The 19,122-nt window shown below is 35.4% G+C and overlaps 1 protein-coding gene across 1 annotated transcript in view; it reads right to left on the reverse strand.

Annotated features, from left to right (window-relative positions):
- Nucleotides 1-19,122, reverse strand: part of LOC135326596 (gamma-2-syntrophin-like) — a 168,819-nt gene that overhangs the window by 13,752 nt on the left and 135,945 nt on the right. The window contains exons 11-12 of the mRNA XM_064504403.1: nucleotides 18,883-18,921; nucleotides 4,256-4,372 (exon numbers count right to left, since the gene is read on the reverse strand). Coding sequence (XP_064360473.1) covers nucleotides 4,256-4,372; nucleotides 18,883-18,921 — 156 coding nt within the window. The remainder of the gene's footprint in view (nucleotides 1-4,255; nucleotides 4,373-18,882; nucleotides 18,922-19,122) is intronic.

Raw genomic sequence — 19,122 nt, forward strand, 5'->3', positions numbered from 1 at the left:
AATTTATACATGCCTATTGTAACCACTACATTTTTTTCATTTGTATATCTATATAACCGAAACATAAATTTTGAGGATGGAGTCTTCATAATAATTTCAAAATAAAGACTCAATTTTTCATATCTTTATTTAAGAATTTTTAATTTTTTAATCAAATTATGTATACGATGAGATAACAAGAGCTTCTCTTCACTGTCGGTCATGTTTATATTCTTGGATAAATTTCCACTCTTTTAAAAAATTAGCTTCTTCAGAAATAAAGTATTATCTTGCAAAAAAGAAAATCTCCCAGAATTCCTTGGATATAACTGAACTAAAATATTTTTACAGTAAATACAATTATAAGTGGAAACAGCATAATAACAGCTTATAGAAAGCACTTTGTAATCACATCTGTTTGCTGTTTTATTTATATATGGTAACATCTAGAGGGCAATAATTCAGACTCCATCAGCTGCAATAAAAATGCATGCATTTTTAGCCCTTAATTATCCCCTAGAGCCAGCCATGATTACAGAATAATTGACAAATCTTACACTGGTAATGACTCAAAGAGTTGTTTCCCCTTGAGTTATCTATTCTGTAATATTTACGGCACCTACCATATCTTTATCCATTTTCCATAAGGGCAATCTAAAATCTAGTTTCGCTAAATCTGCCAAGTTTTGTCCTGATACTGTTGCATAAAACAGGAACCCCAATAAAACACTTCTTAGGCAGAGCAGACCTCAATACAGATATTATAGATATTCTAGTCTCAGCATTAAGCTGCAACTTCACCATAAACTCATTGGCTTTATTCAGGAATGATCTTGATCCAGAAAGATTCACATATTGTAAAGTGGGTGGATAAGAATTCTGTTACAGAGTGTATAATTAACTAACCAGACTGACATAAAAACAACAGGAAGAAATTTTTGAAATGAATGGAGTAAACACAGGCAGTAGATCCATGCTTATGCCTTATAAACACAAATTACACATTCTTCAGTTCAGTCTCAATTATAGGTCAGTGCCTGCTGCAGCCATTCCCAAGCATCTGCTTTTTGAACTTTCACAGCCCAAGCTATTTAAACTCTGAGAACATCATCTCAGTCTATTTGTCTCTATAAACTACAGAAAAGATGCACTTCTAGGGCCAGTGAAGATTCTGGGGAAGAAAGTGTGCAGATGTCATGCATATTTTACTTCTACTTAAAACAGGAAAACATGAGAATATACAGCATCTGATGACACAAAAAAATGACTTTGCTAAATCTGATATGAAACCTAATTATCTCTTTTCCAAGGCCTTTGTGGATATTAAATCTATGATAGGAAGTGTCATAAGTTATGACCTATAAGTCATAGGCGTATTTACCTAAAAGACATTTCGATTACTATCATTAGGTCTAAATGTAAAAGCGTTTCAGCACATCACCAATTTCTGTATATAAAACTCTCCTGCATACAGCTACAGCTATGCACACCATGCCAAACATATGTGACAATTTTTCACTCCATCATGAACAGGCGCTGGGTTTTGTATCTGTACATGCATATCTCTGTGTACATGTAGAACCTCTCATCAATTCATAGTGACAAACCATGCAAATGAAATTATATGCACAACTGAAAACAGAAAAAGTTGAAAATGCGCCCATTACAGTCAAACAAGAATAAGCCTATGAGCTTTTTCCAGCATGGAAGATGTTAAATAACACTTCTTCTTGGAGAGGACAGAAGATATCATACAGCCTTTTAGAAAATGGCTTGTTCCTCATCATGGAGCTAGAAAACTCCCTGGTCTACACATCACAGCTGAGTTTTCTAGCCCATTTCTGTCACTGTGGTAAGCAACTCTGTTCTTGATATCTGTTCTTACTGGGAAGCGTCTACATTTTTGAAAGCACCATCTGAGAAACTGTTTAAGCAGAGTATAAATAGAACACTACTCTCTATAGTAGCTTCTCTGAAATTACAAAATCCGTACTTGATCTGTACTTTTCTTGAATTTTGCTCATTGGTAGCCGTATTTTGTTTATTCTTTTGAAAGTTAGAAACTGTATTTGCCCCCATATGATCTCTTATACACAAAGAAATAGAGTAAAAATTGTATTAGATGTTTTTATAAGCAGTTATAAATTATGGATAAGGTCATTACAACTAACTATATGACTTGTACATCATCTACTTCATGTACACTACAGTGTGGCATTGTCAATAGCATAGCATCAGAGAAACATGTCTGAAATAAAACATAATGGCAAACATTTAAAGATCAGGCAAGATAACAACATTAATATTTCTGTAGTAGAACAGTCCATTTGTTATATTTCACTTAATGTAGTAAAAAAAAAAATCAGTGGGGATAATAAGAGCAGCATAATTAAATATCACTAAAAGTAGTGTAAGGCTTCTTGTGGGGATTTATGTTTGAAGCTACAAAGTTACTCGTGCTTGGACATGCAATACAGAACCAGTTTCAGGATGCAGCATGGGCCAGGGCCTCCCCAGGGCTGGTACTGGCAAGGGCTGCTGGTGGGACAGGGCTGGGTTTGGCCTGGCTGCTGGGGCCCGTCCCCCTGCTCTGAGGGAGCAAGGTCCTGGTGACAGCTGGGGCAGCCCCAGCCAGCTTGTGGCTCGAGATCCAGGTTTGAATTCTAAATGGAAACTGCCAATTTCCTTTTTTTAAATTTTTTTTTTATTCCCTGATATAAAACATCTGTGGTGTGATTACAGATCAGGAAAACTGGTCAATGGGTTTTGGGATTTATGCATTCTGTCATTGATATTGTACACCTAAGTGCATCTGATTACTGGGATGACGTAACACCATGACCAAAGGGGTCGCCTTTGTTCCTTTTTTTTGAAAAGCCATTGTTTCTACAAATACGTTGCACAGAAACACTGTAGAGTGTAGTAGATAGTGACAAATAAGATGGTAAAAATGCTAACAAACATTTATCCTGACTTGCCTGTTCTTAGTAGAATATGATAAATGAAGTAGTTTATTCTCAATTAGTATCATTTAGATAGATAGTTTTAATTACATCAAAAATTTTCCTTCCAAAATAGGTCTGAACATCATAATTGAAATTCATAAAGTAAAAGACACATGAATATTTGGTGTGCTATTTATTTACTTTTTTGTTTTGTTTTGTTTTTCACTATAATTGGATTCTAGTAACTGAATAAGATTTTAGTTCCTCAATTTAACATATAAACATGAATATTCTTTTGCAGAAAGAAAAAAAAAACTTTTTCCAGATGTGTTCTCTCATTTTAAGAAAAGTACTATTAATTTGCCATTTATAAATGTTAGAAGTTTATAGGAATCACTGGGTTTAGAATTTCAGTCTAGAGAAAGAGACTGTTATTAATTGCTTCTGTTCATAAATAAGGTTCAAAGAGTAAGTACTTCACAAAGGTATGCTGGTGGTACACATAAAAAATCAGATTTGCTTTTGCTTCTGCTGAACAAATCAGGAGATTGACCACTTTCTGATCAAGAATTAAGAAAGCTATTTAGCTGCAAATGTATTTTAATTCTACATTTTGTTCTTTGTGATGTATTTAAAGCAATGGCTCTCTGAAGGGAGAAAGAAAGCATAAAAAAGTTTCCATGTGGTATTTATGGGTCACTTTTAGGAGCCGAGAATTTTCCAGTTCATTTCTCTTCCCTTCTTTTAAATTAATTTTTAGTGTTTTACAGTGGTATTAGGTAAGTCATCTGTTATGAAATACGATTCTAGTTTTTAGCTATGGAAATAATCAAAGCAGGATGTTGTCACTTATTCAAACTGTACATTTAGGATTGGATTCTCTGTAATAGTTCAATCCCTAGCCTGTATGTAAAATTCACAACTTTAGTATCGGTGGTGTATTTCATGATGTGACTATCTTTAAGAAAACAGAGTAACTACCAAGTAATTACACCTGGAAAAATGCCTCAGAATAAATGTAAGATATGAAATTTTGACTATAACCAACCAGAAAAGAATCTGAACACAACAACTTAAAAAAGTAACACAAATGTTCCCTATTAAGAATTTATTGAGATATCCAGATATGGTAGGATTTTCAGAGGACCTTGAAAAAGGTTAGATATCTAAAGCTTACTGAAAGATAGTGGCATCTATGGCTTTAACTGTTTTTGAAATCTCAGCTGACAACTCTACTTGGTAGGAAAAAATAAACCCAGACATAACAAACAGGTTTCCATCTACAGTTAAATCCTCCCCCAAAGTATATATATATGTGTATATATTTTTACCGGTGGAGTGCTGAAAATGTAGAAGGATGAACCCTTCAGTGCCAGAAACTTGAATTTGTAGAGCTGAGATGAATCAGTTCCTTCAAGTTTCTCATTTACCCATCCCATATGTATGACCTGTAAAACAAAGTCATTGAAAATTAAAGCTCATTTTTCTAGCGAGGCATAAGACAGACCTGAATAGGTCAAATCTTTCCACAGGGAAGAGTGTCTTAGATTTGGATGCATCATTCCCTGCTTCTAAACTGCCCTTCCATTGCTATCACACTCTTAACCTTGTAACCATTCCAGTGTGTCAAAAGTCCTTGAAGAGACATAATCCATATTGAACAGGTTTTCTGAATCCTGATTCTATTCCAGGCAGCAAAGTTGTATCCATGCTGGTATGCTGTGTGCCAGCCATGGAGGAAAGGGGAAATTTAATATGTAAAAATTAAGCATAGTTATTATTGTAAAATTAGGTGTTCTAATATGATTAATTCAACCATATTAGAAGGTTCCAAAGATAATCTCCTTTTAAAAAGTCACCTACATATGTTTCAGCAGACTCTCATTTTAGCCAGCAGAAAAGCTGGGTGTACTAAAATAGTACAGCCAGTACTCTAGATTCTACTTTACCTTTAGGACAGTAAAAAGCTGGACAACCTAGAACCTCTGTGACACATACCTCTTAAGAGAGACATCTGAATAAGTCACAAGATTTATCTGAAAAAAACTTTCTGTACGCTCACCTTTGTTGTTGCTAATAAAGTGCCTTTGTCACATTGATTCTTTCTTTATATACCTTTTTTGGATTAACTTTATCACATAAGAAGGATATGTGCTTTATGTTGTAGTAAAATTAAATGTCAGTTTCACTCATCACATAACTTTGCTCTAACAGTATTATAATATGTCCCTTTACATTATAGATTACATTTTCTGATCAGCTGCAGACATATATTTTGGGCTTGTGCTCTAAGTGTTTTACTAAAATGGAAATGTACTATTACTATTTTTATTGTAGCCACATGATGCTGTGACCAGACTACTTGTGGTAGGTCAGAATCAAAAGTCTTGGTTTCAAGTATATCCTTTTCCACACTGCAAACAGATTTTTATACCTATTAGCACCTATAAACTCAGTGATAATCTGCCTTGGTATGATGGAATCTCTTTCAACCCCAGACCAAAAACCCCAAAATTATACAAAAACATATTCACTGGACTAGATTTTGGGGGGACTGTGAAACCTTTTTGGAGAGTATGGTCTTTCTATTAACTGATTGCAACTTTGTAATATCGCTCATTTAATTTCTTATAGAAACAAGTATATGGATCATCATGAGGTCATTTATTTGTTCTCTTTCTTCAAAGACTACAGAAAAAAAGAGCAATACTTCAGTTACACTTTGAATACACTGGACAGCTTATTACTCTGCTTGACTGAAATGAGCAGCCAAATTAAAAAGTCCAATTCCAGAAACACAGGATCTAAATCAAAAAACCCAAATAATATAACATCATCAAAGCAAACAGTCTTAGAAGCCTGAAAATTTTTTTTGTTTTTTTGGATGATTGATTTAATGATAATTGCCAAGAAATGTCAAAACTGATTAACAGCTTTTTCGGTTTCCATTTTTTTTAAAGCCACTACTTAGCTTCAGATTGTCAACATAGTTTCTTGAATGAGGAAGCAATTTTTGTGCCTAGCAGTAGAAATAAGAAAAAATGCTTTGCTGATTTCTATCTTACAAAAGAAAATAAAAACTCACCCAGAAAAACTAGCTAGTATGTTATAGTTCAATGTGAATTTAAAGAAAAGAATCCCCCTTCAAAAGCTTTGAAAGCCTTTCAAATCACAAGGTTATGGTTTCTATATTTACACTATGAGACTCTTACCTAAGTATTAAAGGTGCCAGTAAAAAAAAAAAAAAAAAAAAAAAAAATCTATTGGCAATTCTTGCCTTTTCTAAAAGGTATCTATTCTTACATCATCTTGGTCCATTCTTTTTTTAATGAAAATGTGAAAAAAATCAACAAGGAGCCATTGGTAGATTGATCTAAAAGTCAAAGAAGAATACCCCTGTAGAAAATTTACTGAATGTATGAAGTCTCAGTACATACATATATTTAGGGAAAGAAATATAATATGGCTAGAAGACATGAAAAGTTTTAGTGGTTGTTTGGTTTAGAGTTTTCGTATATTTATGAGAAAGCAATATTTGAGCTGATTCAAATGCAGATTGCTGAAATGAGATACTGTCTACAAGAAGAAATAAAGTTAAGCTACGTGTTTGAAGAATGATTGCTACTGGAAGATTTGGAGTGAGCTCAGTGGGTTTAGAGCTGCATTACTGTTATTTGAATTAACTGAGGATAATAAAAGGGGAAACTAGAAAGTAAGTGCTAACGAGTATAAAAGAGAAAGAGGAAAGGCAAATGCAAACCAGAGAGACAAGGGAAAGGACATTCAGGAGGAGAAAGACACCAATATTGTAAGATGGAAAATAATGAAACAAACATGAAATTAAAATGAAAAGAACAAAACAGAAGACACTATACAGGCATGCGAAGAAGGAAAAATCAGGGAGAAAAACAAATCTGAGAGAAAAAAAAGCCATAAAGAAAAGAGTGTAACAAATTTATAATCAACTATAAAGACAAAAAATGCCTAAAAAGTAAAGAAAATAGAAGAATTTTATCAGAATCAGTGTTTAATTAACATAAGAATAATTATTCAGTTCAACAGAAGTCTGTATGGAAAAAAACACCAACCAAATATTGGCACTCAATAATAAGCTGCTTTTGGTTGATAAGTATGCTAGGGAGATTTTGACTAGACCAAAACCTTCCATTTGAAATTTTAAGGAGTGCTGATTTGGCATAACACTACAAACTACCCCATTTTCAGCACTGCTTTTAGCACTCCTTTCTTGATCAATCTCAGACTGCTATTTGAAACTGCATGGAAAAGTACCCATTCACCATTGCTGTGTTATTAATTTCCTAAAGTGTTCCAATATACTTTACAAAAGTTCCTGTAGGAACAAAATGAGCAATGGCACTCATTATGGGGTGATAATATGTCACTAACAAAATGTAATCCGATGATAGCAGATGAGTGAACATTCTTATTTGCACTTACTGTTTTGCTATAGGAATAGAGCATCTAGATGACTGGAAACGTAACGTGTGTTACATTTAATAAAGTTATCTGTACATTTTGTGTGTAGTACTGCTAGTTAAATAGCTATGAAAAGTAAATGAAGCAAAACACTGAAGGGGAAAATAGTTAAAGAAAATCAAGTAGATCTCTGACATATGAAAGGTCAGAACAGATGCGATAGAATGCTCATTTAGTTAAAGGAGGAGAAGAATCTACAACAGAAACCAGCTTTGACTGCAAGTCAAAAACTAATGTTGTATCATAAAGCATCATTTAATTTTAGTTTTAGTTCTTTTTCTGGTCTTTTCCAAAGCAAGTGGCAGACTTTATATTCTAACTAGTACTTGGTGGGGGGGGGGGGGGGGGAGAGAGGGACTAATAGATTTTTCTGTATCTTTGTGACCTGCAGGCCTCTCACATACATAATTATCATGAAAATAATAAATTTTCAAAAAAAAAAAAAAAAATCGGCCTGCCAGAAGATCTGATGCATTACATTGATGTTTTCCATTGTATTTAACTTAATCCATTTCTGTCAGAATGACATATTTAACATTTATTTAAAATAACATGTTTTAGGGATGAAACTACAGAGGAATTTAGAAATGACGATACCCTATTTTTACATGCTTCAACCCCAGAGGGAATTTTTTAAGTCCAAGCTAGGCACAACTTGAACACCACAAAAAGCAACATGTCCACATTAACAGATAGGAAACCATGAAGATGGGTATGCATCTGACTTCATTCATTTTCCCAGGAGCTGGCTGCCTATGTCAAATTTGGATTCAGAGTCCTTTGGGTAGTGACTACTGTTTCCATTACAGGGCTGCTGGTAAAATTGGGGATGATGTCACCCACTTTTTCTCATAATAACCTACTGGTTATTTCATAATAGCCTTCTCTTTCAAGATAGGATCTAAAACCTAAAGCTTTCTCTTGAGAACAGCTATCAATAAGTTGCCTTTGAAAAAAATCCTTTTCTGAATGCAGCAGGAAGTGATACACCTGTGTTTGCCTTTTATACAATAGCTCAGTGTAATGCCAAACCTACTGGCCAAAGTTTGAATTCTGTGGCACAGTTGCCCGCTATGTGATATGAGCGCCTGATGAGTAGTGTACATGTAGGTCAGTGTCCATGGCTAAATGTCAGATATATTTCGCCGGAGTAGGTGTGACTAAAATTAACGAAGGGTGCACACCTGTACTAAAGTCAAGACTATCCAGCTCTCAGCTTCTTGTCCAGAAATGGTATGTGAAAACAGTTATTACAGCCCATATTGCTCTCTCTGATGACATCTGGGAGCCTTTCAGAAAAAAAGATCCAAACAGAATCATAGAATAATTTAGGTTGACAGAGACCTCTGGAGCTCATCTTGTCCAACCTCCTGCTTGAAGCAGTACCAATGTAGATCAGGTTACTCAGGGACTTATCCAAATGAGTTTTTAGTATCAACAGAAATAATATAACATAACATAATATATATTTTTTTGAATATCTGTCAAAGATGAAGATTCCATAACCTGTCTGGGTAATTTGCTCCGGTGTTTGACCAAATTACCAAAAGTTCCAATATTTGAACATATTCAGATGTTCTTCTTTTGGGAGACCATATGTGGTGTAATGATTAGTGAGCTGGGCAGTTGTTCCTTTTCTCTCTCCCAAAGCAGCATTCATATCTCAACAGCTGATGGTCAAGCCTTATTTAACTATTGTGATTCTTGTTCTTCCCTATTAGTAGATGCCCTGTTCTTCTACATATTCTTGTATTTTTTTTTTAATCAGTGGGACTACTTGTGCAGCAGGAACCCAATCCAAGTAACAGTGGAGAACTCAGGTCCTTAGTTACTCTTTTCTTAAATTTCTGTTTAGTTTTTTATCAAAATTACAACCACCGTAAAGTGAGCTTAAAAAACAACTCCTCACCTAATAAAGACTCAAATTATTTCTTCTGCTGTTCTGGAAAATTAAAAAAAAAATCAATCTATAGCTGCTGCAAAAAGATCCTCAAAAATAAAATTCAGTCTGAAAATTTACTCCCAGCTCCCTTCTGCATGTTATCCCCTAATCAATCACATGATAATTCTGCTTAAAAATGCGTCAACATAATTTTAATTGGAGAATCATCCTGAAGGAGAAGGACTGATCGTATAGTGTGAATCCAGTGAAATCACTGTTCTATAGAACTGAATAGAAAAGCAATTAGTTCTAAAAGCTGTGAAGAGGAGCTCCCTGTGCAGAAGACTGTATCTTCTAGATTCTTTCTCACAATCATAAAGCAGAAATAAACAAATCAAATTGAGAGATCAAATAGAACTAGAAAACTACAGAAAATGGCAATACGGATGTCCAGACATAAAGACAGGAAATCTATACAGTAGGTCAGCACTCAGCCTGGAGAGCAGAAATTGAAAAGAGAGTAGGGAGAGGTCAGAATGGTATGGAAACAGAGAATAAAGAACAATTGTTAACAATTTTTTATATTCTAGGAGCTTATGGAAGCTTGATGAAATTATCAGGAAGACAGCTTTAATCAGAGAACATGATTTTTCACAAAAAACAGAATTACATTGTTCCAGTCACTGTCAGAGTATCTGTAGACCCAGATGACAGCTGGAAGCTATGGTCAACATATTAGGGTAAGAAATGCTGTTTAAATACTGTGTTTCATATACTTAGTTCTTCAATAGGAACTATTGGTCAGTCTTTGAGACAGAATTCTTTAGTCTGACCCATTCTAGAGTTTCTAGAATCAAATGTTTCGAAGTCTTCCAACTTTAAAAGAGTAAGCTAATACAAGCTATTTCACTAACACAAATATTTTCCATTCTAAAGAGAGAAAACTGGAACATACAAACACCATGACACACTGTGAAATGTGTTAGTTTTAGAGGGCACAGTGAGATTTTTGAAATATGTTCAGAAATGCAACAAGGATAATCAGAATATATTGATTTGTTCCATCAACTTTGACAAATTTCTTAACCTTATTATCTACAGTTTCTCCATCTTCAAAATTGGTATAATAGTAATATTACATCACAGAGGAATTACATTGTAACTATCTGACTAGAGGTTCAACTGTTTATGTGCTTTGAAGTGGTCTTTATTTGTTCCAATAACTTTTATTTTATAAGTGAAAGTGTTGAGGTCCCAGAAAAATCTCTGAAACAGATCAAGAGAATTTCATTAAGAAGTGCATAACTGACCTTCCATACAAATAAAGTAAGAACAATTACAAAGGAATATCTCAATTCTATCTTTAAGTGGTTGCATTATGTTCAAAGGAGTTTACTCTTGCTGTTTCCAGGTGTGTGAGTCCTAAAACTATAGTCTGCAAGAATCTAACTTTTGAAGACTAACTTTTGAAGTTTGGAGAAACTAAATTTATCACGTATATGATATAATTGTAAAATGTTTTTCTTTAATTTATGAAAATGAAAAAAGAGAAATTGATCTTGTAAGAGTATGTGCAGTGTCTGAATCTGCAGCATGAAGCCAGAGTTCATGGCATGCCTGAGACAGCAGTTCTACTATGAAGAACAGTGGGAAAACCCCTCATATTTGAAAACTTATTCACAATTAGGTTCATACAATCATCAAAAACAGAGACGAAAAGAGGCTTCTCAGAAATTGTTTAAAACCCGCTCTGAAATGCAGGACCCATGATACATATTTTATTTCTAAAAGACGTTTTCTTAACCTCTTAAGGACCTCCAGTAATGGAGACTCTATAATTTCTTCCAACAATCTATTCCAGCACTTTATCAGCTTTACCAGAGATGAAGAAGTCTATTCCTCATGTCTAACATGAGTCATCTGTGCTATAATCACAATTCAAGACATTTTTTGCCCTCTCCATTAAAGTCTCAAATTGCTTCACCCTCAAGAGTAGAGGAAATAGAAACTCCTTCAATCCATAACTGGAGCAAAAATTCCATGAATCATAACATGTAGTTTGTGTAGCATCATTCCTTGCTTCTTTCCACATGTCATTCTCTGATCAACCACATAAGAACATTTATTTTCTTCCATTCTGCAAGATCAGGTTACCATTTCTGAAGACTTCTTTCATACCTCCCTGTCTTCTCTTCTTTAATTTACACAACTCCATTTCTTTCAATCTTTCCACAGAGACCATGGAAAGCCTTTCGTCAAAATCTTTTCTGCAGCACAGTGCACAAAATTAGCTGGAACACTTTGCACTTATGTTTTGCAAGGTACTCTCACCTATACATTAACATATAGGCCAGAATGCTTGCCTCTTTATCAAAAGTCACAAAGGAGACATTGTAGTTATGGTATGCAGCTCTGGCCTGAGGTTAAACAAACAAGGTAACAATGTAAGAAACTGCTGGACATTGCACACAATGTACAGGAAAAAGTGGTTGGCCAACTCCAGTCTAGCACTGCTGAACTAATAAAACATTAACGGGATAAACTGGCAGGCTAAATATATGACAGGGAAGCATCAGGAAGTCCCCTTGGGTTAAGAATATCAGAAGAAAGAGAGGTGCTGGCTTTTTGAGGATGTTGAGGATCACTGACTAAGGCCAAAATAACCAAAAAAGAATATAAAAATGAGAAAAACAGGGATGATGAAAGATTAAAAAGTCTGTGGGTTGCTTATTTGGAGGGAGAAAAAGAGAGAAAAGGGAATTTAAGGTCAACCATGTGACTGGGATTTTTGAAAGGTCCCTGCTAATCAGCCCTGTGCCTGACTACCACAGCCTGATATAATAATAAACCTCTTGTTTTTCTGATGACACCATGTGTGTCCAACTGGCTTCTGTGGTCAGTAGCACTACGATGACCTCCCTAATGCTAGCAAGGGGACAGAGGCTGGACTGAACTGCCCAACAGACTTTATGTCCCCAAATACTTTTTGGAAGAATGAGTTGTTCCTACAACCTCTCACAAATATTTGTTGATTATTCTTGCTTACATGCTGTACCATTAACTGGCTTCCATCCTGTTTTTCAGACTCATTCTTCAATACATCAAGATCATTCTTATGTCCAATGCTGTCTTTTACAGCTTCATGTTGTGGCGGACAGATGAGTGAACTTTTGCCTTAAACATTTCTTGATACATAAGGTGCAAGCAAACCAAAACCCCAAACAAGCCATCTGTTCCCAGCGGAAACAGGACTGAGCTGCTGCGACCCCTGAAATGGTCTCCCTGCGACCATTCGGGACACACCGAGCCTGCGCTGAACCGGACCACGATCGGACAGAGACTTTGGGACCTGGACTGCAAATTACTGCCGCTTAACACAACTTTTATAAAACTTGCTTAGCCGCACTCCCTAGTTCAGTGAGAAAGGGCCCCAGAGCTGGTGCAGACTGGAAGGATAAGGGAGTTACAAGCAGTTTGCATTCCTATGCGTCACACTCCAGGAGGGAGGATGTCAAGGCTTTGAAATAAGGCCTGCTTGGGCGCCAGGACACTGGGAAACAAAGCCTCCCCTCACTGCTGAAACAGTGTTAATTAGGGGGGGTCTGGATTATATCCTCCTCGTCAGGACCTTGGAAGATAACACCTATTGTCACTGCTGGGGCAGTGCTAATTGCTGGAACAACAGCTGTTTGTCAGGGCCCTGAGAAAGAAGGGCAGAACCCGAGGAATCAACACATTTGTCAGCAGAAACCGCAACAGTAAAGATAAGGGAGAAAAGCAGCCTGCCTGGGAACAATGATGAGACCCAATAGGGAGCAGGAGACCCCAGACCCAAAAATTACTATTGGTCTGAACTACCGCGTGAGGGGCGGGAAACTTAATTTGAAAAAAGCTATAATTGCCCAGGGATTTCTTTGTTCGGGGTCCCTCTTTGGAGGCACCCAACTCGAGCTGTAACTACTGCACGCGTGTCATTACAATTTATTTATTTAATTTGCCTTGATTTGGCTCCAAACTTTTCAGCGGGAACCTAGGGTCGGACCCTGCTCGAGTTGTAATTACTGCACGCGCATTGCTAAAATTTACACCCAGGGTGAAGAGGACCAACGGGACGCCGCTGGATCCACGGGTGGTGATATCTCTTTCTCTCCCCCCCTTTTCTCTCTCTCTCTTTCTCTCTCTCTCTCCTCCCCTTTGCCTTTCCCCACCTTTATTCCCCACTCTGTGGAAAATAAAGTTAAAAGGTTGTAAGATATTTGACCGGTTTTAGCGTCTTAATCTCGTCCTTGGGATCGTAACGAAACCCTCCCGATATTGGATCGGGACACATGTCTACAAAACTAGTACACATACTTTTGCTAATGCATCGTAGGGAAAATATTCAAGTGAACTGGATCTGGGAGATACCTTTTCAGGACTCCATCAATATATCATTTAGTTTTAAAAGTGAACCATTTACACCTATTCTTGGATTATCCAACAAAGTTTGTACCAGGAAATCTGGACAAAATTTGTTTAGAATACTCTCGTGTCAAGAAGTGTCAAAAGCTTTACTGAAGTCAAGATATGTCAGCAACTACTTCTCACCCATCCACAAGATGTGTTATCCTACCACAGAAGGAAATTAGATTAGATATTAACTACTTATTCTTGACAAATCCTTCATGGCTGCCACTCATCTGCTTGTTATCTTTCATCTGTATACAAATGTTCTGCTTATTTATTTCAGATTTCTTTCAAGGGTTTGAAGTTAATTGACTAGTCTCTAATTCTCCAGTTTCTCTTTCTTTTCAGTAACAGGCACTGTGTTTACCCTTTCCCAGTCTTTTGATCTGTCAGCTGGCAGTCACAAATCCTCTGAGATATCTTGATAACAGCTCTGAGATTACTTTGACCATTTTTTCACATCACAAGGCATTGAAAGCATAAGTACCACCAAAATTTTCCTTCATTTTGTAATCTGAGATCTTGCCATATTTTTCTAGTATTACTTGCAATAACCATCTGTTGCAGTTGACCTTTTTATTGAAGGCTGATCTCTGATAAACTGAGTAATGGCAAATATTTTCCTTTGTCATCTCCCTGCTATTAATGAATTCACAGCATAATTTTTTGTTACCTATATATCTCTTGCTGGTTACATCTTAATCTGTGTCCTGGCCTTTCAGGTACATGCTCTTCTTTTATAATCACTGTATCTAGAATTTAATTTCTGTATGATTTCCTCTAGCAGTCAATGAAAAGCTCATGATTTAGGCAAGCAAGTGACTCTGTTTACTGAAGATATATGTCAGAAGAAAAACAAAAGAATGATTCAAACCCCAGTTAATTCAATTAGTATGTTACTGTGCCCTTTGTAGGCCTTGACTCAGGTTGCAAAGGTCAGTGAACAGTTCTGGAATAGTATTGTCAGCAAATTCAAAAGCATGTTATGAATTGGTGATACTGTAGCAGGAACACAAATGTAAAACTTTGGTATAACATCGTGGAAGATTCACAGTTGCAGGGCTGCAGATGAGAATACCTGTGCACTACCATGCACAAGTCTGGTAAAGGACACAACTAAAGCAAGGCTCCAAATTCATGAAATTCCTCTCATGTTCTAAATCACTGATTGTTATAAATACTGAAATCCATACAATCACTACAAAAGAGCAAATGGAATATACATATGCAAACAATTACAGGGAGAGAGTTCACCTTTTCCTCCAGCTGCAAAAAATCAAAACAAACAAGGAAAGAGACATTGCAGGAAACACTGAAAATCTGTTTTATAGCATATAAAGTAAAATTATACATAGTGTTTATCAAGATCCGTTGAACATTTTCTTCATACTGAGAAGAAAAGGTATTGCTTCAGTGGGGGATGGGAAATGCTCATATAGTCTTAGAAAGCCAACAACTCCGCAAGTTTTTTTTTCTGTACAGAGGGAATCACCTAATTTACTGTTTCATAAAAAAATATGCAGCAATCCAGTGGTGCATATCTTTTTGAAAATTGAGTCACAAATCTAACTGCTTACAGATAAGAGAATTAAGTGCTTCCAAGTCTCTAGAGCACTGCAACAAATTATATCAAGCAGAATCAAAAGTTATAGTGTTTGGAAAATGGCAGCTCTCCACACTCAATAAAATATTGTACAACCTAGCTCAATCTCCCTGTCTTCTTGCAGAGCACCAATCTGCTCTAAAAGTACCCAGTGCTTAGGTGCCTCATGCTTCCAATCCTCTGCGGTCTACACAGGTTACGTATAGTGTCAGGGCTTCAGCAGTGGTACTTATTTATATACACCTGTCAAATTTTTATAATTAGTCCTTGACAGAGACTAACTAGCATGACATGGTCTGGGATAACTAGTACTCTTCAAAAAATTCCCAAGAACAATTTGGGATTTAAGCACTGGCAAAAATGAAATTCCAATAGTTTAAATGCCTCCCAGTTTAAATGCCTCCTTTGGAGGGAGAAGAGACATTAATAGTATGAACGTAGCGAGACTGTGCCAATTAGCTTGTTGACCTGGTACTGTTTAATTTAACATTATAAATATAGTCATAATAATTACAACTGTTGCTACCGCTACCTCTAGGAACCTCTTCCTAACTTTGGATCTTATATGCAGGACAAAATGCAAACTCTTTGTTTAATGTCTTCTTTGGGCAAAGAGACCCAGAAATACAGCTGTTTTAGATCTGAGAACCATTAGTTGCATCCCTTCCCTCTACAGTTTTCTTAGCTATATGCCCTTGGAATTCATCTTGTTCTGGATTTCCAGAATAATATTTCCAGTTAAACCAGTCAAGGACAATATGAAAGAAAAGCGAGAAACCCAGGTTTAGTGAACTAATTTTGCATTTGTTGATGCCAAATCCTAGTTTGTTACAGACCTATGAAAAACAGAATCTGAATGGAACCTGTCCTGATTTGATCTCACCCCTTTTCGAAAGATTGGTTTGGATTCTGAAGGCAATGAAGAAAACTCATGGCAACTGACACGATAATGAAACTCAAAGGCTCTATCTAATTCTTCAGGAATGTCCATACTCAACAGGAAGGATAAATCTGCAACTATCACAAAATTTACTTAAGGAAGCTCTTCAAACCACCTCCAGTCTCTCAAACTTCTCTTTTCTCTGTCTTTTAAATCAATTATATTAACAAGAGCAGTTCAGGTTTGTACACACATTATGTAAGTGACATCAGTCTTGCCTTAAATTTTCCATTCCAGAAATTTACGTTCTAATTGCATCTTTCCTTCCTTTCATATTCTGAAGGTAAAAAGGGTAATGGATTTGTACTGCTTAACATTAGACACCTACCTTAGATAGTAAATTAAGAGCCTACTGGGGTCTTCTTAGGACCCCAGTACAGTCAAAGCAGAAGGAGAGGCTATATATATAATCCGTATAAAGGATTATTTAAAATACTGATTGATATTAATTTCCACATTTGAATGATGCTCTGGAAAAGAATATTTTTCTGCCCTGACTAAATGGATAGTTTATAGACACTAGCCTGTTAACCTGGGAAATCAAATTAGGCATCTAATGTTGGGTCGTATGACTGTCCTCAATATTTATTTACAAATTCAGGAAGAATACTTCTTCCTTTTTTTGAAGTATCATATTACATGCACAAAAATTGAGATGAATAAAGTTTAAAAGAATAGAGTCAATCATTTGCAGTTATCCATTAATACCAAAAAGCTCATTCTTGTATCATCTTCATTCGCCTTCTAACTCTCAGCAGCTTGAACCAAAGTCTTTAAATCCAACTCTACAAGCTGTCTGTATCAACAAAGACTGCTTCTAATGTTCCTGTACTTAGTTTAAGAAAGAGCTTCTTAAAAGCAGACTTTTTAATGTCAATTAGTACTTCTGTCTTTAATAAAATAGAAGTTGGAATTCCCTTTCGAGCTTTTCATGTGAATGCTACAGTATAGCAGATTTGGCATTTCTTTGATTTCAGTACTCCTGCAGCTCCAAAAAAGTGACAGACCCAAGAACATTAAATAAATTTTGGAACATATCATTAATTACATTAGTAGTTATACCATACTGCAGGTAGGTAAGCAGGTTACAGGCAGCAATTCTCATTTATCATTATTCTTCATTTCTTTAACTTACAGATAATTAAATGTATCATTAAATTTAAAATGGGATTCAGATGTTATGAAAATAGTTACTAAAATATTTGTAGTAGGGAGTTCATCCAACAACATATATCCAAATTCAATATCTTTCCTCCTACCATTTATAATCACCTATTTTTCATATCAGTTTGATTAATAATGAGAAGGAATAATTAAATGCTCCCTTCTTACATAGGTATTCATTTTGTTTTAGGGATAACTTTTGGGTATCTACTACACACAGAATTAAAGTTTATAGTAGTTCTTCAGGTGTACTTTTTTTTTTCCAAAATGCAGGCACAAGTATAACAAAATAAAGCAGTTTCCTGGGTAAGAAAATATAAATGGTTAGATATTTTTAATGACTTCTAGAACAGTCTACAAATGTCCAACTACGTTTTTTAGATAAGATGACAAAATGGTGACATGAAAGAATATACAAGCTGTCTAATTAATAACAAATATTTTAAACATTTATTTGATGTCCATACAAAACACTTCTAGACTCAGTCTTTTAATTCTGTAGTAAATTTCTACAATAAATTTCTATAGTAAAGCAGTAAGTAGCAAAAGACAACCTGGCTAATTTTCACTTTTTTAATCTGCAAACACAGCATTCTTGGAAACAGACAAGGATTGGGCTCTTTTTTCCTGAGTTCAGCACCAGATTGATGCAAGGATAGCAAATAAGTGTGAAGCTCATTAGTTTTATGATATAAAATTCAATTTATTTCCCAGAATTATAGAATTAGCCTGGAAAAAGAAAAAGAAAATTTACAAAGTAAATAGAAAAAAAAAAAAAAACAACTTTGCAATCCCACAGTAAGTAAGAAGCCTTTCCAGTGTAGTAAATTCATTGGGTCTTTTTGACTAGCTAGAGGTGCAGCAATATTGCATCAGGCTCCCTAGGCTCCAAAAGCCCTAGACAAATGGTCACTGCAAACATGTATTCTGCACAGCATGACACATCCAAAGGATACTATTTGCAATATATTCCTGAGCTATCTATGCATAATAATGTGATGTAGATATAAAGTCACATCAATTTGTCAGACTCGCTGAAGCTATAGGCATGCAAGCATAAAGTATGTTTTCCAAGACATATTTGTAAGTTACACTGTCTCCCTCTTTCACTTATATCATGGCTCCATCTAATCCAGTGATATAGCCTTCTTTTTTAATTTTCCTTTATTTTTATTTTTTAATAAACAAGTGCAATTGGGGATTCTACTAGTTACTGTTGATTAGTGAGAATCTGCTGTGTAAACTATGACATCTCAAAATTTAAAACAGATTTTGCAAATGTGGTTTTAGAATTTGCAAACTGACTAAATGTCTGTATGTAGGCTCTACAAATTTTGCAACTTAAAGCAATGAGAAGAATTAGAAAAATTAATAATTTTTGTTCTGGCATGATGAATACATTTCATTAATACAATTAAAGTCTTACCTGGTCTGAGGGAGAACAGCATTTATTTGTCATTTTCATCTATAGAACAGAGATTGAAAAATACTCAGTTATTAATATTCTGATGCTAAAAGTTACTGTGAGGCAATTAGCACTGACATAGTTAATGCACACTGGTATTAGTACTTCAAAATTATAAGAAATTTTTATATTTTCAGTGCAGAAATACTAGATTATAATTATCCTAAGCCTAGAAAACAAAGGACTCAAAAGACAGGAAAC

Source organism: Dromaius novaehollandiae, unplaced genomic scaffold (assembly GCF_036370855.1).
Source record: "Dromaius novaehollandiae isolate bDroNov1 unplaced genomic scaffold, bDroNov1.hap1 HAP1_SCAFFOLD_32, whole genome shotgun sequence".
Lineage (NCBI taxonomy): Eukaryota > Metazoa > Chordata > Aves > Casuariiformes > Dromaiidae > Dromaius > Dromaius novaehollandiae.